Genomic DNA, 21,917 nt, shown 5'->3' with positions numbered 1-21,917 from the left:
TACTATCTACCTTGAGGTAACTTTATGTATGGTGACAGGTGGCGGTCCAGATTCTTTCTTTCCATGTGGTGCCCCTATGCCGTTCGTTGAAAAGACCCTTCTTTCCCCGTTGGATGGTCCTGGCACCCTTGTTGAAAATCTGCCGAGTTGATTTCTGGGGAGCTTACTTCTAGGCACTGTACCCGCAGCCTCCGCGGCTGCTGTCAGCAGGCCCCTTGCTGCTGACTTAGGCTCAGCCGCCCCTCCTTCCCGAGAGCAGCCAGGAAGCCGTGTGCGAGGACACACACTTAGGAGCGCAGCTGCCTCGTCACTCTGTCACTTGGAGCTGCCTCTCCAGTTCTCAGCACAGTCGCGCTCGTCTGGCTGCCCTCACAGCCCTTGCGGACCGTGCAGGCTCTGGCCGTGAGCTTCTCGGTCCAGGGCCTCTTCCATCGGCTCCTTTGGTGTTGCTGTTCTCTTCTTCAGAAGGGGGGCAGCCACGTGTGGGGGGCCCGGGCTGTGATCCCTTGTGCGGGCTTGAGGCCTTTGTCCTGGGTGGTGGGCAAGTGTGAACACGTGCGACTACCAGACAGGTCACGGAGAAAGAAGCATCATGGAGAAGGTTCATTATGGACCTTTCCAAGGAACTCCTGTTAATTTTGCTAGTTGTGATAATGGCATTGTGTTTTGTTAAGAAAACGTCCGTACTGTTTAGTAACACATCCTGAAGTATATACGGGTGAAGTGACAGGTCTGGAATCTGCTTTAAAGCAGCCTGGGCAGATGAATCGATGTGGATCGATGGATGGCGGCGGCTCCCGAAGCAGGATCTGACCCGGACTGCGGGTGACAGGCCCATGCAGGGTCGCGGGCCGTCCTTCCTCCTCCTGAGATGCCTGCACGCGTTCTCGTTAGGAAGAGTGCTTAAGGCTCTTGAGGTGGGGCTTCCCGAGGGCATCGTCTCTACAGGGAGTCAGCGGTCGGGGCAGCGAACGCACGGCTCCTCCTCTGGTCCGTTCTCTCTCGAGTCTGCGGGCGGCACCGTGGTGGCCCCAAACAACGTTTCTTCAGATGGCTTATGTCTCCTGTGCCCTCTCTCTCCTTTCTCGCCCAGACCTTGTACAGTGTGAGAGCGGAGATATCGCCCCCTCCAGGGACAGAGCTCTGTAAGACAGGCTCGCTCTGCTCCTTGGAGGTGTCCATCACGCGGCTCTCGGACCTCTCGGACGCGGACAAGGATGAGGCGCTGACGGAACGTGAGGACTATTTTTCAACGAAGCTTATGTACGAAGGTGGGTCTAGAGGCTGCTTTCCACTGGCTATTGTGCTCATCCCTGCCATCCACAAAGTATAGTGTTCCTCGTCTGAAGAGAGAACGTTCTAGAATTGAAAGAGCACGTTCGAATGTTCCGGTGTATGATACGGTCCTGGGCCCACAGGATGTTGAGCCTGGTTACTGTGGAGTCGTTCTCCTAACAGCCATTCGAACAGCCTTGGGGCTCAGGGCTGAGCACACAGCGGTGCCTAGAGCTGCCCTGTCCTGTCTACCCGTGAGTCAGGCCATCCTCCCGGAGCAGAGCCCAGACCCCGTCGCTGAGCAGGCCAGGCGTCCTGTAGTCATGCTCCTGCCCTTTCCCTCCAGCCTCCTTTCACTCCCTTTCCCCTCACCCCGCCACCTGCACCCCGACCCTGACATGCCCGGGCCCTCCACCCTCCCCAGTCTCTGCCAGACACCCCTTTGCAGCCCCCCTCCTCCTGGGCCTGGGCTTCTTCAGTAGTGGTTCTCAGGTTTTGGCGTTAGGACATTAATGCTCTAAAAGTAATTAAGGAGGCAAATATTTATTTACTTATTTTAAAATAATAGGGAAGCCATTACCTGATAATACTCTTGAAAAAGAACTATTTTCCAGAAGAGTAAATAGAGCGAGAAGAATGGCGTTCTGCAGCCTTTCAAATCTCTTTAATGTCTGGCTCATGGCAGGTACTGAATGTTCCTGTCTGCTGCATCCGATCTGGTGATGTCCCGTACTGGTTAAGGTAGATGAAGAAACTCCAGTCTCGCACAGATTCGTAATTGGTAAAGGCAGCACTCTCTGAACAGCCTTCAGATAACTGTGGATGTTCTCTGATACTCCACCAAAACTCAACAAGCGGTAGTTTTTGACAGCCTGGTTACAACGTGGAATCTGAAATCACATGAGGGAGCGTTTCGTGCTGTCTCATTCAGTCCTTTCATCTGCCTTGCATTTTGGAAGGATCTTTTCCCTGGGCACATTTTGTAGCCCCGCGCCTCCGTCATTTGCGAAACACGGTTCCTGAATTTTGCAGCCCCTTTCGTTGTTCAGGGCCACAAACTTGTGCTGGTCTCAGGCTCACGCTGGGCCCATCAGGAGAGTCTTGGAGTGCCGGGACCCTGCCAAGCTCACAGTGGCAAAGGCAGGTTTTCCAAAATGCTAACTTTTGATCAGAGTTTTGAACTGTATCATGGGCAACTTCTTTGACGTGCCTGGCTCATGCCATTCATTTATAAGCAGGCGTCTGCCGGATGCCTGAGGCTGACGAGGTCGCTGGTGAGGCCCCAGCAAGCTCAGTGGCCTGGCGGCCTGTGCTGTGCCCAGGCCCGCTTCCCATGTTACAGGAAGCAGGGTGACGGGTGCACGGACCTCTCTCTACTATTCTGCAAGTTCTTGTGAGTCTCTAATCATCTCAAAATTAAAGTTAGAAAAAGAGATGTGTACGAAAGGGTTGAATTAATAAAATTAAATTGATTTTGACTGCTTCATGAGGGCATCCTTAACTAAAACTGGCGGTCTTTTCCTGCAAGTCTGTGGTGGCGAAGAACACAATGCCTGGACTCTGAGTGCACGTGGGGCCCCAGCTCACACTCAGGCCCTCGCGTTTCCCACCAGAGGGCGTGTCAACACTGAGGAAGGCAGGAACGTGCCCTCACGGGTGCCCTGAGGACCAGCTCGGAGAACCACTGCTCCGGTGTGCCCCTCCGCGATGCTGCTTTGGCTTCTGCCCGTCCTCCAAGGCCCCCCGGCCCCACCTGTGGGAAGTTCGCCCTCTGCCACCCCTTCTTTGCTCGTGGAGCGTCTAGTCATGGGCTCCTGGGCTCTTGCTTTGTGTCCCATGGCAGGGATGCTCTGACCTCTGTGCAAGGTCACCTGCTGCTCGAGGACAAGCAACACCTGTCCTCCTTAACTTCTGAATGAATGCTCAGTTAGGTGTTCGAGTCGCACTGAATTACATCCCAGCTGTGGTTTAAGTTAGTGTTTGTAATAGCGCCTGCCATATAGTAAGCCTCTCCAAGGTGCGCGTAGAGGAGCTAAGTGCTTACCTGCATCTTTTCTTCCCATCCCATCAGAGCCTTCTCTGGCAGAGTTGGGGTCAGACCCACCCCCAGAGGAGCCAGCTTCCCTGCCCCGCCCCCATTCTGCAGCCGGAGCGACCGTGCTCTTGAAGCATCACACGGCGCGTTCAGGGGGATTTGAATGCAGAATGGAATCGCTGCTCATTGATTAACTTGAGGAGGGAAAAGTGATTTTTCCCTGTGCGCCCAACCTGTATCTTCCTTATTAAATCAGATGTGTTTCACTTTGAGGTGCAGTTACAAGGCATCGAGATACAGAGTATACGCTCGGTTCTGGACTTCTCATCGTGGAGTGTGAGCCCGTTGATGTTTCTTCTTCGGTGTGAGCACTGAAGGTCCTTTTCTGGGGTGAAAACGGTGCTTCCCCTCTTTGTTTCAGTTGTCGACAACAGCAGCAATTGGGCGGTGTGCGGGAAGAGTTCCGGGGTCATCTGCATGCCTGCGGCTGCTCAGGCCACTCGCAGAGTCCGCATGGAGGTGATGCCCCTCTTTGCGGGTTACCTGCCGCTCCCCGACGTCAGGCTGTTTAAATACCTGCCCCATCACTCTGCGCACTCGTCACAACTGGATGCTGGTAAGGACTGTGCGGTGAGGGCACCGCCCGTGTGGGAGGGGCAGCTCCGTGCGGAGCGGCCACAGACTAGCATGGGGACAGCCTTGCTGCTTAACAGCCCGTGTCCAGGGCCAAACGCTAGTCAGGGCTACACGTCCTGAGCCCTGGTCTGGAGAGCAGTCCGCCCAGGACCCAGGCGCTGGATTCTCTTCAAAGGCGAGGCCGCCTTCGACATCCTTGTGCCCTGAAGGGCGACTCGGGAGGCTGGCGGCTGCCCGGGGTGGGGAGAGGTCGGCGCGGGGCGGCCTCCATCTCACTTCCTGTGCGCTTTCCAGATAGCTGGATAGAAAATGACAGCCTCTCGGTGGACAAGCACGTGGACGACCAGCTGGACAGCGGCAGCGTCCAGAGCAGGGGCAGCACGCGCTCGGTGGCCAGCAGCGAGCACAAGGGCTTGCCCATGCCCCGGCTCCGGGCGCTGCCCCCCGGCCAGGCCTTCAACGCCAGCGCGGGCACGCAGGTCCTGGTCATTCCCAGCCAAGACGACCATGTTCTCGAAGTCAGCGTCACGTGACCACGCCCAGGGCTCAGTCCCCAGACCGGCCGCGCACGCGTGCACGCCGAAGGGATCCTGACTCGATTGTAACTGTCTCGCGCTAACCAGACTTTTGGTGATTCTGCCTGGCCGTGGACGCATCAGAGAATTGCAGTGTACAGCTGGTCAGCTGAGTTGCATCGTTACTTGTGTGCTGTCTGGGGTGTTAAGATGCCTTGTTATTTTCTCATCGCCCCGTGCCTGTGCTGCTGTCCTCCCGTGTTTGCCCAGAGCCCCGCCTTTTCCCTCACCCTCTGCTCAGGAAAGAGCTTCTAGCGCTCTCACCTGAGCAGCCTGTCATCTGCTGGTTCTCTGTGGAAGCCCAGGGCTCTTTCAGGTAGGCGCGCAGCAGGCCTTGCAGGCCTGTTAGTGACACGTGTGTGCCTTTCTGGTCACACGGCTGCCCGATCTCTGGACCAGGTGGATTTGTATGTCTCCTGAGGGGTAAAACACAGTCCTTTACGCTAGATCCTCTAGTTGTGCTTTTCTAGAATAACACCCTTTCTGGGCAGGGGGATGGCGCTGGGGGGTGGGTGGGGAAAGAACAAAACCCCTTCTGTGCCTTGGGATGTCAGACTGGGCGGACCTGGAGCATTCATCCGCTGGAGCCATGTTAAAGGTACTTTGAGACTAGACCAGGGCACGAGAAAGAACGCGGTGTTGAAATAATTTGGAAGTAAATGTTTCTGGAACCCTTTCTCCCTTCTCCCCCGATGTGGGTTAGGTATTATATGCACATGGAATTAAGTATATATTTATTTTAATTGTCGTAGTGTCTGTGGGGGTTACTACGTTGTTTTTCTCTCGCCTTTAAACTTAGTCTTTACATGTAACTGTATGATGAATATTTTTCTTTTGCACCTTAAGTCTCAGAAATTAAGAGGTTCCATTTAAATGACGATTAGAGGGGTCTTCTCAGTGTATTTCTAGGCTGGTTGTAGGAAGGACGAAAGTCTTGGACTGTTATTCTCTGCTGTCCACTACATTGCAGTCATACCATGCAAAAGAATTACTTTGCTCTAGGTTGTACATTTAATTGTACATATGGTCGATTTATTATTTTTAAAAGTACAAACTAACTGATGTAATGTTTAAGTTGCACCAAAAATCAAGGACAAAATAAACATGTGTTTGTTTTTATTGGTGTGAAAGTCACAGCTTGTAAATAAGTGTTGTATGTATTAAACCTTTTCCAGCTCTCCAAAGCGATGTATTTTTGTACATAAGAAATAGAGAACTCTTAATTCACTGGGAAAGTGTGGTTGGAATTGAACTTGACCAGATTAATGCGAATGTAGCCGGTCCAGCAGAGGGTGGGTCCTCATGAGTAACCTCAGACGTGTGAGCGGTAGGGAAGAGGAGCCTTCTGCAGCAGCTGCCACTGTCCTGGCATATATGCCACTTGCTGGAGGTGTGGGGCAGGAAGGCGCAGGGCAAAGTGAACGTAGAGCAGAGCAGCTGCTTTCTATGCGCGGTCCTTAGCTCGCTTAACAGATGAAGGTGGTGATCCCCGCCCCCCCCCGATGGTTTTCATTTGTAGAAATTGGAGAAGTGTACAAAGAAGATAAATGCTTGTATGTTTAATTAAACTTTTCAGAAATTTACCTTCCTTATGTACAGTTTAAAACTAATAAACTAGGCAAATTAGAAGTTCAGAATCTAATGATAGTTTAGGGTTTCTTACGTAAGTTTGTTTTATTGTAAAAATTGATGATTGCCCTACAGATCCACCAAGGCTTGTGAATGAAGAGATCTTCGATATTTGATTCTGTCAGAAAAGCCTCTCACCCACGTGGTGAGCCTCGGAGCCCAGGGAAGGCGCCCTTGCTCCGTGTGTGATGTAGCGTTCCCTCTCACCTTCTGGAGGGGGAATGTGAGTCAGTGCTTCCCTGATTTCTGGTTGACTTTTGTGCTGGGTTCTGATCCCAGGATGAAATTCTCTAACTACTTACATATTTAGAGGAGAAAAAAATGGAGGGGAAATCCAAAACGTTTATGGTAGTTTCTTATGTCTGGAAATTGAATGAAGTCAAATTTATCGCAGGTTTGTTTTTTACCCCCTAATTGCCCAAAAGATCTTTTGCAATCTAAGTTACGTGAGCGCCTCTGTTGTTGTTTTTAACAGAAATGAAGAATGTCACCTAAAACTTCGTCTTTTTTTTTTTTTAACTAAAAGGCGGTAATTGGATTTTTGTTTTGCTTAAAATAAGGCTTATGTGTTTGAGACAAGCTAAGCTGGTTTCGTTGGTAAAGGTGTAGCAGCTGTTAAACAATTGTGAAGCCAGGTACTGAATGTGCATCTAAGAAGCAGAATATACAGCCATTTTACAAATATCTGTGGAAGATGTAAATAGTAGCAAATGAAAAAGAAAATAGGTTATGATTTTGGTGAATTTCATAGGGTCTCCTATGATTGGAAAAATTATAACTCTTCTGATTGTAATGTGGAAATTGTATTTAACCTGAAAATGACTTCTACCTACAGTTCCATTGTCAGCCCAGCCTGTAGTGGGTCGGGTTCCCATATTCGTCTTAGCTGATGGGGCTGGGTATCCCATAAAGGGTTAGTGGAGAAAAGACACACAGGCTTCTAGTCAATTTTTCTTTAGTGTTTAAAATAAAGTTGAGTTATAAAATGAAATGAAACACTCCAGGTGTGTACATAAAATGAAAACTTATACAACTTTTTATAAAAGAACAAACTAGGCTGATCAAAGTGTTTTATTGTCAACTGTGATCTTTAAAAGAAATCTCCTGTGTGATTTTAAAATTTGATTTTTCATGAAAATGCCCCTTTCTCTAAATGTATTCATCCTGTGCGTCCGGCTGTAAGACCCAAAAGCATTGTTGATGGTTTGCTGGGATTCTGTGGCTGGAAAAGGTGACAAGTTGGTGACTTTGATACTGCAGGTATTAACTCCATTTTCATGGTTTACTATGAAAGTCATTTTTCACATTATTCTGTAATATATTGTTAGGCTAAAGCCATTGTATTAAGACTGTTTAAAATGTAAGCATTATAATTCTGAAAATACACATTTTAAGAAGAAACTTGCTGCTGTGAACTTGATTCTTTTGCTGTGGAGTGTGAAAATTGAGTGTCTGAAGTTAAAGAACTTTCTTGTTTTCTTTCCATAGTCCTTGTTCTTGACTCTTAAGCATAGATTATTGACTTTTGGGGGAGCATTAGGGATTTTTTTCACAACTTATTACCCAGTAGCTCACTAGAAGTAAGACATTTCAGTGTTCAGAGTTCTCGAGTTTTTTGTGGACCTCTGTCGTGTTTGGTAGCATCGCTAATACAATTTCTTTTCTTCGGAAAAGGTTTTCAGTTTATTCAGCCTCGTTGTTTTGGTCCCCACTTCACAATCGAGGCAAACGGATAAGCGTGGGGTTGGACCTTCTCACCCTCCTTGGTGCCTGAATGGCTCGTCACGGCCCGGCCCAAGCCCGTGAAGATCCAAGCCTGGACTGCGGTGGGCGGGGCGGGCGGGCAGGAACCCACGCCTCCGGGGCGGGGCCGGCGGGCTGGGGCCCAGCCTCCGGCGGCGCAGCTCTTCCGGGCCCCGTTGGGGCGCTGTGGTGCGTTGGTGCGGGACCGCTCTCCTGCCCCGGAAGTGCTTACTGCGGGCCGGGAGGCGGGGCGCAGAGGCTGCAAGCCACACACGTGTGGCGGCCGCAATGAAGTTCGCGTACCGGGTGAGTGCGGGCCGGGGGTGGTGCGGGGTCCTTAGTCCCGGCGGGGTCGCTGCTCGAGACTACTCCTTCGGGGCCAGGGAGCCGGGCCTGGGCGGGCTGGGTCCGGCAGCACCGGTTGGTCCCTCACCGTGCAGCCTGAGACAGGCCGGGCGAGGGGCCGCAGCGCCCTGGACTGGGACCGAGCGGCGGGCGTGGGCGGGAGGAGCAGGAACGCTGCGGGAGGGTCCGGCTGAGCTCCGGGAGGGCAGCGGAAACCAGCCCGGACGGAAGTCCTGGTTCTCGGAGCCCGCAGCGCGCGACGTGGGGAGGACGCGGGGACAGAGGGAGGGGAGACAGGCGCCGAGCCCCCTGGAGCGCTTCTGCATCTTCCCCACGTCTCGGGACCCTTGGCACAGCGGGCCACCCGCGGGTTTGGAGCTCTGGGCGTTTGCGCGGCCCCGCCCGCTGCTGCCACTCCCCTGAAGGCTGTTCCTCCGCAGGGCCGCCGCCTCCGGCCTTTCCCCCTCCGTCGGGTCCCAGGTCCTTACAGACTTGGTCTGGCCCTGGCCACAGCGCGGGCCTCCAGCAGCTCCACCCCACACCCACGCTGCCCCCACCCAACCGGGTCTTCCCGCTCGGACTGCTTCCCCACTGTGACCCAAACCTCCTGCTGGCCGGCTCCTCTCGGGCCCAATTTCATCCACGCTCTCCATTCCTTGGGTCATCTCCCCAGTTCCGACACCATTGCCTTCTGTGTGGAATGGCACCAAAGGCTCACCGACTCCCTGCATCTCCTGTGGCTCCCAGGGTCGCGTGACCTTCGAAAAAGGGGATCGATCATGGTTCACCTCTGCTTAAAACATTGGCTGACCGGGCTCTCCTTGTGGCCTCCTTGGGGTTCCCAGGGCCCTGCCTGCCTGCAGCTGCAGATGCTCCTTGTCATCTGGGTTCCAGCTCAGATGGCCCCTCTGAGGGTCCTTCCCTGACCACCCTCTGAAGTTCCTCTCCCTCTCCTGCCTGGAATGCGGGGTTGGCTGTCTGGGCAGCACGGCACCCTTGCAATCACAGCTCTGTCTCCATCGCCCGCCTGCCCGACGTGGAACCTGAGGGCGGCTGATGGTTGAATGAATGAATGAATGGATGGGCTGCAGCAGGTTACCCTGTTCAGGAAGCCTTGAACCCAGGATGCACTTGGGACGCTGTTCCGTTGTCACAGCTGTTCTCTTCCTGCAACATGGGTCTTGTCCTGTCCTCCACCCGGCAGACACCCTGTCTGGACGCTTCCCCGTGCTCACCATGCCCCTTACCCACCCCAGCGGGAACTCAGGGCCCCTGGGGACTGGGCTCACTTCCTCCTCTCTCTTGCTCAGGGCCTGGCCTTGCAGGTGCCCAGGAAGTGTCCCAGGGGGTGGGAGGTGGCTAGCGGGACCCCAGGAATGATCAGGGAGCCTGCGGGGGTCTGTGCGCCATCTCTTTGGCTGGAGGCCTCGCTTAGCCCTTTCCCGGAGTTGTATTTCCTTTGTGTTAAGACAGCTTTGTTTTCTTTTCAGTTTTCAAATTTGCTGGGGACAGTCTATCGATGTGGAAACTTAAATTTTACGTGTGATGGAAATTCAGTTATCAGTCCCGTGGGAAACAGAGTCACTGTGTTTGATCTAAAAAAGTAAGTTCCCTGAAATGACATTAACAGCTGTGATCCTTGTAGTTGGCAGGTTAACACAGCGTTTTCCTCACCTCTCTTTTTAATAGCGCACCTGTTGCTATTAAGCAGGCGATGGAGACAGAGCCCCGATAGGGGGCTGCGGGATTTGCATAGTGCCCACGGGTCAGCAGTGGGGCTGGCAGTAGGGATCCTGGTTTCTTCCTTCTCGTCTGTCAGCTGAACCCCATGTAATGAGGTTGTTGCTGTTCCCTTCGGGGTAGTAGCTGCGTGTCGCTTGGCTGGAACGTTTGGGAGGGGGTGCCTGGGGCGTGGGAGCCGCCCTGGACTACGGGCCGGCCGCGTGCTTGCCGGGACCGGCTCTGTGTGCTCAGGTTCACTCTGTCCCCTGCTGAGCAAGTACGTGGCTCCATTTCTGTCTTCTCGGGGGGAGGCTGTCACCCCTTTGCAGACATGTGTGGCCTGGGCGAGACCCTCCTGTCGCAGAGGCTGCCTGGGTCTCTGCAGGCCTCCGTTTCCAAGTCTGTAAGATGGGGCCGTAGTCCTTGCTTTCGAGCTGTTTCCTGAAGTGCAGGGCCAGCTGCTGGCGGGGTCGTCACCGGTGTGGGTAGTGACGGTGCTAGCTAGAGGAATGACCACGTGGGGGCACTATATGATAAAGGACAAAATTAGAATGTAATCCGGCGGTTGTTTAGTTTTACTTAGCTCCCCGTTTTCCTGTGTTTTTGCATTTCTGCAAAAAGCTTTACCCGCAGGGCATGCTGTCCCTGAGCTTACCCTCCCGTTGGACAGCTGGCTTGTTTCTGGTTTCCTGACTCTACGTTCCCAGGGTCCTCTCAGGATGAGGTCCTGGAAGCAAAATTGACACGTCCGAAACCCACTTTTAAGGTTTTTACATGCTTAGAGAAATTTTCTCCAGGACGTTGTCTTACTTCTCCTCCCTCTCGAGGGGGGGCGCGGTTGAGGAGTCCGGGGCTCTGGCAGGCCTGGAGGGGCGGGGGGACGGGTGCAGGGGGGCGCTGCTGGTCCGGGCTGGCCCGGCCCCCCACCCCCGCCTGACGGCACAAGAGCAGCAGCTCAGCTTTGGTTTTTTCTCTGGTTTCTTGTTTCCCAGCAACAAGTCCGACACTCTGCCCCTGGCCACTCGGTACAACATCAAGTGTGTGGGGCTCTCCCCGGACGGGCGCCTTGCCATCATTGTCGATGAAGGTAACCGCCCTCGGCCAACAGGTGGCGACGGCATGGGGTGGTGGTTGCGGGCCGGGTGTCCAGCTGACCCGAGGCCGACACTAAGAGCCCTGGGGGTCCAGGCCCGCATGGTCCCCTCGGCTGCTTCCGTGTGTGGGGCCCCGGTGGGCCTCGGGCGGGCATGCGGGGTGTCCTCCCTGGCCGTGTGCCGCCGGCACCGCGGGGCTGGGCCCCAAGACCTGATGCCTGCGTGTGACGTGCGGGGCCTCCCTCTGCTCTCCCTTCCCGCAGGGGGCAACGCGCTGCTCGCCAGCCTGGTCTGCAGGGCTGTGCTGCACCACTTCCACTTCAAGGGCGCTGTGCACAGCGTCTCCTTCTCCCCCGATGGCAGGTACGCACCTGCGGGCGGGGCGGGAGCTGTCGAGCTGCGGGCTCCCTCGCGCCTGGTGGGCTTGGACATCACTGCGGCGGCCACAGACAGTCCCCGAGCCCGTGCCCCTCTGGGTCCCCCTCTGGATCCGGGCTGCACAGGCCCCTCCTCTCCTCCCCCGGGCTGGTGCTCACACCTCGAGTGGCAGGTTCTGTAGGTTCTCGTCCAGAACCGTCTCCAGGGAAGCTGTGCCCCCATACACCGGGTCATGGAGGAGCCCTGGCGCTGAGCGGCACTAACCTGCGGCCTTGACCCCGCTGGGAGGAGCACGTGGGGAGTCCCGGGCCTGCCCTGGGCTCCAGGGCTGTGGGGAGGGGGACTGTTCCTGGCTGCTGAGGCCCAGGCTGGCCGGCTGTGCCGTGGAAGGGGCGGCTACCCCATGTACACCCTCAGCGACCCCGGAGAAGGTGTCCTGGGCAGGGGCCGCGCCCGGGTCCTGTCACAGGGCCTGTCTGTGTCTTGCGTTCGGTTCCACCCGGGGCTGTCTGAGCTTGGTCTGGCCTTGGTGACCACCCCCTGGGCCGGCGGGAGAACCTGAGGGGCCTCTGCTCCGGGGCAGAGGTGTGGCAGGGCCCGGGGTCTGTCCACTGCTTCCTTGACTCTGTCCGCCCGGAGAAGCGGGGACTCGGGGCCCGCGAGAGGCAGGGTTAGGGCTTGCCGCCTGCAGGGCTGGCCTCGGAGCAGGAGAGCGGCCCTGTCCGGAGCTCTGGGCTGGGCTTGGGGCCCTCACTGGCGTCGGATGTTGACGCCACCCGCTTCTGCGGCAGGAAATTTGTCGTCACCAAAGGCAACCTTGCTCAGATGTACCACGCCCCTGGGAGGAAGCGGGAATTCAACGCGTTTGTTCTGGACAAAACCTACTTCGGGCCGTACGACGAGACCACGTGCATTGACTGGACAGACGACTCCCGGTGAGGCCTGGTCGGGGTGGGGCTGGGCATAGGAGGGGCCCGAGGGGAACATGTAAACAGCACCTTGTTGGGGAACTCGGGGTGACTTGTCGCATCCCCGTCTTGTTTTCAAATGGTCTCTCACGAGCCTCGTGTGGCACGGGGCACAGGCCTGACTCCTGGGTCTGAGGTCTGTCTGGCCCTTGTCACCGGAAACCAGAGCAGAGCGTGGCCCTGGATGAGGACCGCGATAAGCCAGCATGCGGTGGCCCAGCTTTCGGGGCAGCTGTGGGCAGGAGGAGAGCTGGCGGGCATCGCCCAGCCTGGCTGCCGGGCCAGACTGGCCCAGCTGTCCCTGAGAGGGGCTGGCTGTGTCTCCGCTGCCCTGGGTTCTGGGCGCCGGGAGTGGGAGGGGAGGCTGGTGGCGGCTGCCACTTCATACACCAGGAGGGCTATTCTCACGTGGTTGGCCATGGTGCAGGGCACGCAGCCCCCAGGCGCGCAGGGCATCTGCAGGAGACGCGGGTGGGCTCCTCGGGGGTGGGTCTGCGGGGAGGACTGGGCGCCCCATAGCCAAGCCTTCCTGCCCTTCCGCGGGTCCTGGGATCAAGGGCGGGTCAGGGAGGCATGAGGAACAGGGTCCCCAGGCAGCTCCCCACGGGCTCAGTGGTCGGTTCTCAGGCTCCCCTGGGCTGCCCCCCGCCGGGAGACTGCTTTGTTTGGAGGGACAGTGACACACGTGCAGTGAGGCTCCTGGTCCCGGGAGAAGCACAGGTGGGTGCAGCAGACCAGAGCTGTCCCCGCCTGGAGCCTTGGGCGTCTCCCCTGTGCCCAGGGACCCCACGGGGAGGCTGACACCTGCAAGCCCGAGGCTGAGCTGCGACTCCCCTGTCCCCCAGGTGCTTTGCGGTCGGGAGCAAAGACATGTCCACGTGGGTGTTTGGGGCCGAGCGGTGGGACAACCTCATCTACTACGCGCTGGGGGGACACAAGGACGCCATCGTGGGCTGCTTCTTCGAGTCCAGCAGCCTGGACGTACGTCCCCGGTCACAGCCTCGAGTGGGCGCTGGGCCCTCCCCTGAGGCTGCTCCCAGTTCCCTGGGGAGGCTGGGGCCGCGGTAGCCGGGGCAAGCTTGGGAGGTGTCTGTGCGGCCTGGGCCGCCGTGGGCTGGGGGTCAGGGTGACCCAGGGTCTCGCGTCTCCCTCCGCAGCTGTACACACTCAGCCAGGACGGCGCCCTGTGCGTGTGGCAGTGTGACACCCCCCCTGAGGGCCTGAGGCTGAAAGCCCCCGCGGGCTGGAAGGCGGACCTGCTGCAGAGGGAGGACGGGGCGGAGAGGGAGACCACCGTCCACGGGAAGGCCGCGCCGACTGCCGAGGAGCAGCAGGGGAAAGTGAAGTACTCGCGGGCGGCCAAGTAGGTCTCCCGCCTGCACGGGGTGGGCCTTGCGCCCTCTGGGGCCGCGTTGTGATTCCTGCCCCGGGGCCCCAGGCGGAGGTGGGCGGGTGAGGAGTCGGGGGTACCTGGGGAAGTGCGGTCCCAGGCAGAGCAAGGGTCAGGAGCTGGGAGCGCAGAGCTGCGAGTGTGAGGACGTAGTAGGTCATCCTCAGGACGAGGGCATTGCCGTCAGGCTGCCCTCTGCACGCCCTGGGGGTCGGGGTGGGGCTGTGAGACCAGCCGGGCTCTCTGGTCCTCTTCCCACAGTTCTCGTGTCCCTGCCTGCTAGGTACTTCTTCAATAAAGAAGGAGATTTCAACCATCTGACAGCTGCAGCATATCACAAGAAGGTCCACCTCTTGGTCACTGGTTTTGCTTCCGGAATCTTCCACCTTCACGAGCTCCCCGAGTTCAACCTCATCCACTCCCTGAGGTCTGTGATTCTGCTCTGTGTGGTCATGTGTGTGCGCGCGTGTGTGCGTGTGTGTCTGTGTGTGTGTGCGCGCACACTCTCAGTCCACCAGCGGGCAGTGGGGGAAGGTGGAAGCCGTGCTGTGCCCGTCTGGACCAAGGGCCGTGGAGTGGCTGCCAGCCGCACGGGTGGCTTCCCAGGACACTTGTGCCTTCCTCTCTCCTGGATTAGAGAGATTGGGGGCGCTGCTGCCCTGCCCCCATCTCAGACGTGCAGTCCCCTCGGCCCCATCCACCCCCCAGTCAGAGGGAGCTTTGGTTCCACGTGTAGATCACATTGTGTTTATTTCCTGTTCTCATTTTTCTTCTCCTGCATCTTTGGAACGTTGAGAAAACTAAAAGCACTGGTTTCCCAAAGTCACGCAGCTTCGAGCTTTTGAACGTGGGGCGGGAAAACTCTGGGTTTTCTGATGCGCTCAGTGAAGTGAATCGTCTGTGTCTAGTAAACGGGTGGGGAGGAAGTGGGTGCTGCTAGCGGGGAGGCCTGGCCCTGTCCTCACTCGCACGGCCACCCCGGGGAAGGGATGGGGACCCTTGCTGTGCTGACCGAGCCCCGCGTTTCTCCGCAGCGTCTCGGATCAGAGGGTCTCGTCCATCGCCATCAACGGCTCTGGGGACTGGATTGCCTTCGGGTGCTCAGGTTGGTACCAGGGTTTGTGAGGATAGGAGCGGGACTCTTCCTCCGGGAAGCCTGCCGGCCATCCCGCCTCCCCACAAGGCGCCGCGCCAGGCCAGCAGCCAGGTGGCTCCCTACGGAGGAGCAGCCGCTGAAGCTTCTGCACAAGGGCTCCTCTGAGCCCCGAGTCCCGTTGCCGCCTGGAGTCTGGCCTCCCTCGGCAGCACCTGGCCTGTCGCCTTGGCCCTCTGGCGTCTCCGTGCTGGGGCCCCTCGTTCACGCGGAGGCTGACGGCACCTGCCTCAGGCCGAGACGGGCGAGCGGTGTCACGAGCGGTCCCCGTGTGCCCCGCAGGCCTGGGCCAGCTGCTGGTGTGGGAGTGGCAGAGCGAGTCCTACGTGCTCAAGCAGCAGGGCCACTTCAACAGCATGGTGTCCCTGGCCTACTCCCCCGACGGGCAGTACATTGTGACCGGCGGGGACGACAGCAAGGTGGGCCGCGGGGGTGGCGAGGGCGAGCCCGAGGGGTCCTGTCCCCGTTCTGCTGGGCTGGCTGAGGCGGGGTGCAGCCCGTGGCCAGGCCCTGACGTGGGGTTCAGCCTGGAGCTCCAGAGCCCACCCCGCCTCATCTGGCTTCCTGAGAAGCCGTTTGCAGACTTGCCCGGTCTGAGTGGAGAGGCTTTGGGTGTCCCTTTTTGGCTCTGTTTTCTGGGCACGTCTAAGGGGTCCGTGGTGCCAGCGGCCGCTCTCAGATGCGGGAGGCTGCCCCCCGCAGCGCCCCAGTCCTCGCTCGCAGGGGCACCCCCGTGGGGTGTCCTGAGCCATGGCGCTACCCGCCACAGGTCAAGGTGTGGAACACCCTCAGCGGCTTCTGCTTCATCACTTTCACGGAGCACTCGAGTGGGGTCACCGGCGTGACCTTCACCTCCACTGGCTACGTCATTGTGACCTCTTCCATGGACGGGACCGTGCGCGCCTTTGACCTTCACAGGTGACCTTCCTGCGGGGAGGCCTGCCCCGCAGCCTCTCCCCATGTGCTGGGCTGTGAGAGCGAGGCTGAGGGTTCTGGGCTCGTCGGTCAGACACAGGGTGAGGCCCACGAGAGCTCGTGGGCCCCCGGGACCGTCCCGACCGGACTCTCCTCCCGCAGGTACCGCAACTTCCGCACCTTCACGTCCCCGCGCCCCACCCAGTTCTCCTGTGTGGCCGTGAACTCAAGCGGGGACATCGTCTCTGCTGGGGCCCAGGACTCTTTTGAGATCCTCATCTGGTCCATGCAGACGGGCAGGCTCCTCGACGTAAGGGCCGTGAGTCCAGGAGCTGTGCTCTTGGCCGGGGGCTGGGGTGTGGGGAGGGGGCCTGGCTGACCTGAGAGGAGTGGGGGACAGAGTCACATCCCGGGCACGGGCAGCACCGTTTACACGCGTTTTCCTGGGCGGGCTCCCCTTCCTGGCCCACACCGCAGCCCAGTGGCCACGGCCTCTGCACCCCGGGGCGGCCTGCTGGGCGTCTCTCGTCCTCAGAGCTCTTTTCTGAATGGCCGTAGGTTTTGTCCGGCCACGAGGGGCCCATCAGTGGTCTGTGTTTTAACCCAATGAAGTCAGTCTTGGCCAGCGCCTCCTGGGACAGGACGGTGCGTCTGTGGGACATGGCGGACAGCTGGAGGACCACAGAGACGCTGGCCCTCACGTCCGATGGTAAGCGGCTGCCAGGCACCGGGGGGAAGGCCCGGTCTCGGGCGCGTGGTTGGATAGACCCAGGGCTCCGAGCGCCGTGGGCTGTTGGGGTTGGCGGCCTGGTTTTGTCACTTGGCATCGGGCTCCCCCAGGGGAGCAAGCCGGGGGCCCTGCTGTAGCAGCTTCCTGGGCCTGAGGCCCTGTCCTGGAGTCCCACCGCCTGCGCTTGGGGGCAAAGCGTCCTGGTGCGCAGCCGGCCGGGCTGCAGAGCTGATGGGTCACAGCGAAGGCTGCGCTCCGTGTCTGGCCCTCACGGAACCCGGTCGTTGGCCCCGTGGCTTGTGGTCTCTGTGGTGGTCTCTGCTTCCTGCCACCCGACCTGGCTCTGATTCAGGCTTTTAGCCACTGGCCCCCTGCGTCTTCCGGGGGCCTCTGTACCACCCCCGCCTCCAGCTAGTCCATCTCTGGCCCGCCCGTGACCTCCACGTGACGCCTCCCGCCCAGAGCCCTCCACTGGGCCGCCCCTGCTCGGTTATGCCTTGTGCGCGTCCTGTGGCCCCCAGGCCCTCGGGGTGCCGGGACGAGGGCAGCTCAGTGTGGCCCATCGGCCAGAGCCCAGGGTCTTCCTCGGCCCTAATTCCGCGCCTCTTCTCAGCTCTGGCCGTGACCTTTCGCCCTGACGGTGCCGAGCTGGCTGTGGCCACGCTGAACTCGCAGATCACCTTTTGGGATCCCGAAAACGCGGTGCAGACGGGCTCCATCGAGGGCAGGCACGACCTCAAGACGGGCAGGAAGGAGCTGGACAAGATCACTGCCAAGCACGCAGCCAAGGGGAAGTGAGTGCTTGGGGGGGGCTGTCCTGGAGCCCAGGGCTCCTCAGCGGGGCCCCCCAGAGGGAGCAGGGTGTTGGCGGGGTCCGTGTGGATGAACAGGCTTCTGCATCCTCCCACCCCGAGGACCAGAACCCGTGGCCCGTTTTCAGTTGTCTCAGGTGCATCCCTGCCAGTGTCATTGCCAGGCCCCCTAGTGACTCTGTTTCACTTTTTGAGGACGCCCCCACCCCGACTGTTTGCAAGGAGCTTGCCCAGTTTGCATCCCCTCGGGGCAGGGGCTTCCGCTGGGCCCGCATCATTGGCAATGCTCCTCCTGCCTGTTCTGAAGCATCCGCGCTGTTCTGGCGGGTGTGGGCGGGCGCCTCCTCGTCTGGTTTGCGTCTCCCTGGGCAGTGGTGTTGGCGCCTGTCCACGTGCCGAGGGGCCATCTGTGTGTGGGCTCTGAGCACCTTTTCTCCAGAGCCTCTGCCTGTCCTCGTGGGCCGTCTATCGCCAAGTTGTAAGAGCTCTTCGTGTACCTGAGACTCGAGACCCCTATCAGATGCGCACTTCGCAAGTATCTTCTTCCTCCCGTGGCTCGTCTGCACTTTCTCGAGGGTGTTGCTTGAAGCACGTTTTTAATTGTGACAAAGGCCCACTTACATATTTTTTCCTTTGTCACTTGTGCTCTCGGTGTTGTATCTAAGAATCTTCTGCCTGACCCCAGGTCACCGTCTCAGGTCCTGTGAGCCAGCAGGGCAGTGAGCGCCAGGTTTCTGGTTCTGCGGGCCTGAGTAGACGCCCCTGTGAGCGCCGCCGTGAGCGGGGCAGGCGGGCCCCTCCCCGCGGCCCTTCTGGGAGCCGCCCTGCCTCTCGGAAGCTGCAGCGTTGCCCCTCCTCCAGGGCCGTGCTGCCCAGAAGGAGCCTGGTGACTGGGCCATGGTTCTGACCCTGCGGGGTTTAGGCCAGAGCCCTGGAGGATGCTGGGGAGGGTGCTGTTTGGCCCTCTGGGCGGCAGCTGAGGCCGCGTCCCTCTGCAGGGCCTTCACCACTCTGTGCTACTCTGCGGACGGCCAGAGCATCCTGGCGGGAGGGATGTCCAAGTTTGTGTGCATCTATCACGTCAAGGAGCAGATTCTCAGGAAGAAGTTCGAGATCTCCTGCAACCTCTCTCTGGACGCCATGGAGGTGAGCGAGCGCTGCAAGCCCGCAGAGCAGGGCCCGGGGGCTGCACGGGACCCCTGTGTGGTCCCTGCTGCGAACGCCCGGGGCTGCCCGGCCTCGCCCGTGGCCCTGCTCACGCCCCGGCTCCACGGGGACCTGGGGGGGGGGGGGCCCTCTGGACAGGTGTGCCTGCCGGGGTTCACCTGCTCTGGCTCCCCTGCCGGGCGAGGGGCTTCTGCGTGCGGCTGTAAGCCCGCCCCGTCCTGGGTGTTCCGGGGTGGGCTGTCCTCGTCATGTCCAAGGGGACGTGCAGCAGGACGGGCTGTGGCAGGTGGCAGCAGACGGCACCCCACGTGCGGCTCCCTCGCAGGTTCATGCGCGCCCTTCATTCAGCTGTCGGGTTAGAGAATCCGCCCACCATGGGGCTGGCTGCGGGAGCCCAAGGGAGGCGCCGCCCTGTCCTGTCTCGGGCTCCCTGTGCCCCGTGGGGTTCCAGGCAGGGCTGGCCGCCCCCCAGCCTGTGTCGGTGGCACAGGAGGGAGCTGGGGCAGACGAGCGCACCCTCCCTGCACCTCCCGCAGTGAGATGTCCGGGTTTCGCCCTTTAGGAATTTTTGAACCGAAGGAAAATGACAGAGTTTGGCAACCTGGCGCTCATCGACCAAGATGCCATGGAGGAGGGCGGGGTCCTGATACCGTTGCCGGGCGTAAAGAAGGGTGAGCAGAGGGTCCTACTGTGTCCCCCTGGCAAGGGCACGGCAGGCCGCCCTGCTCACCACCTGCTTTTCCTGGGGGATGGCAGGCGGTGTTGCTCTCGTCGGGGCTGCAGCAATTGACGTCCGGGAACTCTGGTGCTGGTGGCCAGGGCGCAGGGTCCCCCCTGCGAGTGGCTGGGCATCTGGCCGGTGCCCAGCCCTGTGCCTTGCGCCTGTCCCCATGTGGACTTCAGGGCAAGCCCAGTGTCGGGCTGGCAGCCTCCCCGGCCTGAGGGCCCTGAGGGGCTGGAACCACCTGCCTCGCAGCCTGGGCTGGGCAGGGCTTTTCTCCGGAACGGACAAGCTGGCTGCTGGCTAGGCCGGAGCCCAGAGAGCGCCCGCCCTGACGGCTCGTCCGGGGAGGCCCGTAGCGCCCGTGAAGCAGCACCTGAGGCCCCGACACGGGGCTGCTGCCCCTGCTGGCTCTGCAGGGCGGGCCTCCCTTCGTGGGGCGAGTGGTGAGGGATGTGCTGCCCTGTGACGGGCGGTGCCTCTGTTCCCAGGTGACATGAGCTCCCGGCACTTCAAACCTGAGATCAGGGTGACTTCGCTCCGCTTCTCTCCCACCGGTGCGCCCCGGGTGTCAGGTCATTGATGTGGGAGGGGTGGGCTTGGTCCCTTCCGGGCCTGCAGTGTGCGCGGTGGGCCTGGCAGCCCCCTCCCGGGGCGAGGGCAGCACAGAGCCTCTGGCTGGCTCTGGGCACCGCCGACCCCCGGGGGGTAAGACGTGGCCATCTCTGTCCCCGCTGGCGGACGGCCGTGGGAGCTGTGGCTTCAGACACGCCCAGCTTCCAAGCGGGGCGGTGGGCACTTGCCCTGAGCGCCTGCCCGTGTGCCTGTGGGGCCGACCCAGGAGTGTCCGGTGCGGGGGGAGCAGGACGGGGCTGCAGCGGCTGGTCCTCACGGGGCACTCCTTCCCCAGGGGCCGGCGTCCCCCAGGCTTCCTCCCCCTTGTTGTACTCAGGACCCCGGGGACGTACTCAATACCTGTTCTTCAAAAAATGGGGAAAAGCGGAAATAAACGTTCAGGAAGCCTCTGTTAAGTCTGCTTGATTTCCCAGGGCGCTGCTGGGCGGCCACCACCACCGAGGGGCTCCTCATCTACTCCCTGGACGCCCGGATGCTCTTCGACCCATTCGAGCTGGACACCAGCGTCACGCCCGTGCAGATCCGGGCGGCGCTGTGCCAGCGGGACTTCACCAGGGCCATCCTCATGGCCTTCCGGCTCAACGAGAGGAAGCTGCTGCAGGAGGCCCTGGAGTCGGTGCCCTGGGACGAGAGTGAGCCCGGGCCAGGGCTGGGGAGGCCCGCGGGGCCGAGGGGGCCCTGCGGCCACACGCGGCGGCCAGGTGTCTGCACATGCAGAGCTGTGGGCGCGTCTCTCCTGACAGGTTCTTTGCGGGCTGAGTGGGACTTCCTCCTTCTCTTCCAGTTGAGGTCATCAGCTCCTCCCTGCCTGACTTGTACGTGGAGAAGGCGCTGGAATTTTTAGCTTCATCCTTCGAAGAGTCTCGCCATCTCGAATTCTACCTCATATGGACTCAGAAACTGCTTATGGCCCACGGACAGAAGCTCAAGTGCAGGTACGGCCCGCCGCTCCCTCGGCCACCCGTCGCTGGGCCAGCTGTCTGTGTGGGTGCACAGGCCGGGGAGGCTCTACGAGCGTACAGCGTGGAGCAGGTCCGGGCGGCCTCGTGGTGGCCGCCCACGCTGAGGGACGTGTCCTTTGCAGAGTGGGGACACTGCTGCCGGCAGTTCAGTTCCTTCAGAAGAGCATCCAGCGCCACTGGGACGACGTCTCCAAACTGTACGTGTCTCGGGAGTGGCTGATGGGCAGGGTGGGGCTTCCACTGTCACCAGCAGGTTCCGGTTGGTTCCACGCCAGGGCCGCTCTCTGTGTTGTCTGATTTGGGGACAGAAGGCCCCAGCGTCGGTCTGACTAATGTGAGTCCCATGTGCCCTCGGCAGCTGTGACTGGAACCGCTACAATCTACAGTACGCTCTGGCCGTCTCTAAGCAGCGGGGCCTGAAGCGGCCCTCTGAACCGCCGGGCAGCGAGCAGGAAGCAGATGCACCCGAGGGCGATGACAACAGCCTGCACCTGCTCAGGAGAGGACCTGGGGATGGAGACGGGCCGCTGGCCTAGAGCTGGCCGCCTGCAGCCCTGCTGGCTTCGGCTGGGACGTTGGGCAAGGTGGGACCTCCACCGCGGGGGGCAGCGGGGACGCAAGGGCACTGCTGCCAGGACTCGCTCTTCTGCAGGAACCAAATGCGGCCACGGGGTCAGTGCGTGAGCTGACGGGTCCCTGGCAGGCGCGGGCTTGGCACCCAGGGCCCAGGAGCGTCTGCCGTCGAAAGCACCTTGCGGAGAGGTGAATGGGCTCACGTGTATAGACTCAAACTTTGTATGAGTTTTTATGTTTTTAATATAAAGCTTTGATAACGTGTATCTCTACAACGTAGGTATTAAGTCTGACCTCTGAATTTGAAATGTTTGTAATGTATCCTGGTGTGATTGTCGTGCTGGGGGATCAGGGCCACCTGCCTGCTGGCACCTCTGTGCCGGGGAACAGGTGAGCAGGGCAGGTGGTTCGCCCTCACGGCCCAGCCTAGGCTGCCAGCCCCATCGTCCCTGCACGGG

At 59.7% G+C, this 21,917-nt stretch overlaps 2 protein-coding genes across 3 annotated transcripts in view; both read left to right on the top strand.

Annotated features, from left to right (window-relative positions):
- The window catches only part of TRAPPC10 (trafficking protein particle complex subunit 10), an 86,892-nt gene extending 81,943 nt beyond the window's left edge, over positions 1–4,949 (top strand). For both annotated transcript variants that reach the window (XM_082840183.1, XM_082840184.1), the window contains 3 exons: positions 1,094–1,271; positions 3,732–3,926; positions 4,241–4,949. In XM_082840183.1, coding sequence (XP_082696309.1) covers positions 1,094–1,271; positions 3,732–3,926; positions 4,241–4,479 — 612 coding nt within the window. In that variant the 3' untranslated portion in view covers positions 4,480–4,949. The remainder of the gene's footprint in view (positions 1–1,093; positions 1,272–3,731; positions 3,927–4,240) is intronic.
- A 3,176-nt stretch (positions 4,950–8,125) lies between these two features.
- On the top strand, positions 8,126–21,802 carry PWP2 (PWP2 small subunit processome component). The gene is made up of 21 exons (XM_082839487.1): positions 8,126–8,199; positions 9,729–9,841; positions 10,953–11,047; positions 11,318–11,417; positions 12,224–12,367; positions 13,246–13,381; positions 13,558–13,763; positions 14,074–14,217; positions 14,825–14,895; positions 15,226–15,362; positions 15,713–15,861; positions 16,021–16,168; positions 16,417–16,567; positions 17,202–17,382; positions 18,399–18,546; positions 19,130–19,238; positions 19,780–19,845; positions 20,338–20,556; positions 20,709–20,859; positions 21,009–21,083; positions 21,245–21,802. Exons 1-21 carry the CDS (start codon positions 8,182–8,184, stop codon positions 21,420–21,422), a joined length of 2,739 nt encoding a protein of 912 aa, XP_082695613.1. The 5' UTR covers positions 8,126–8,181; the 3' UTR covers positions 21,423–21,802.
- The last annotated feature ends 115 nt before the right edge of the window (positions 21,803–21,917 follow it).

This window comes from Leucopleurus acutus (assembly GCF_964270905.1).
Source record: "Leucopleurus acutus genome assembly, chromosome: 5".
Lineage (NCBI taxonomy): Eukaryota > Metazoa > Chordata > Mammalia > Artiodactyla > Delphinidae > Leucopleurus > Leucopleurus acutus.
Note: the sequence above shows the minus strand (reverse complement) of the source record. Positions and strands in the feature narration are given on the sequence as shown.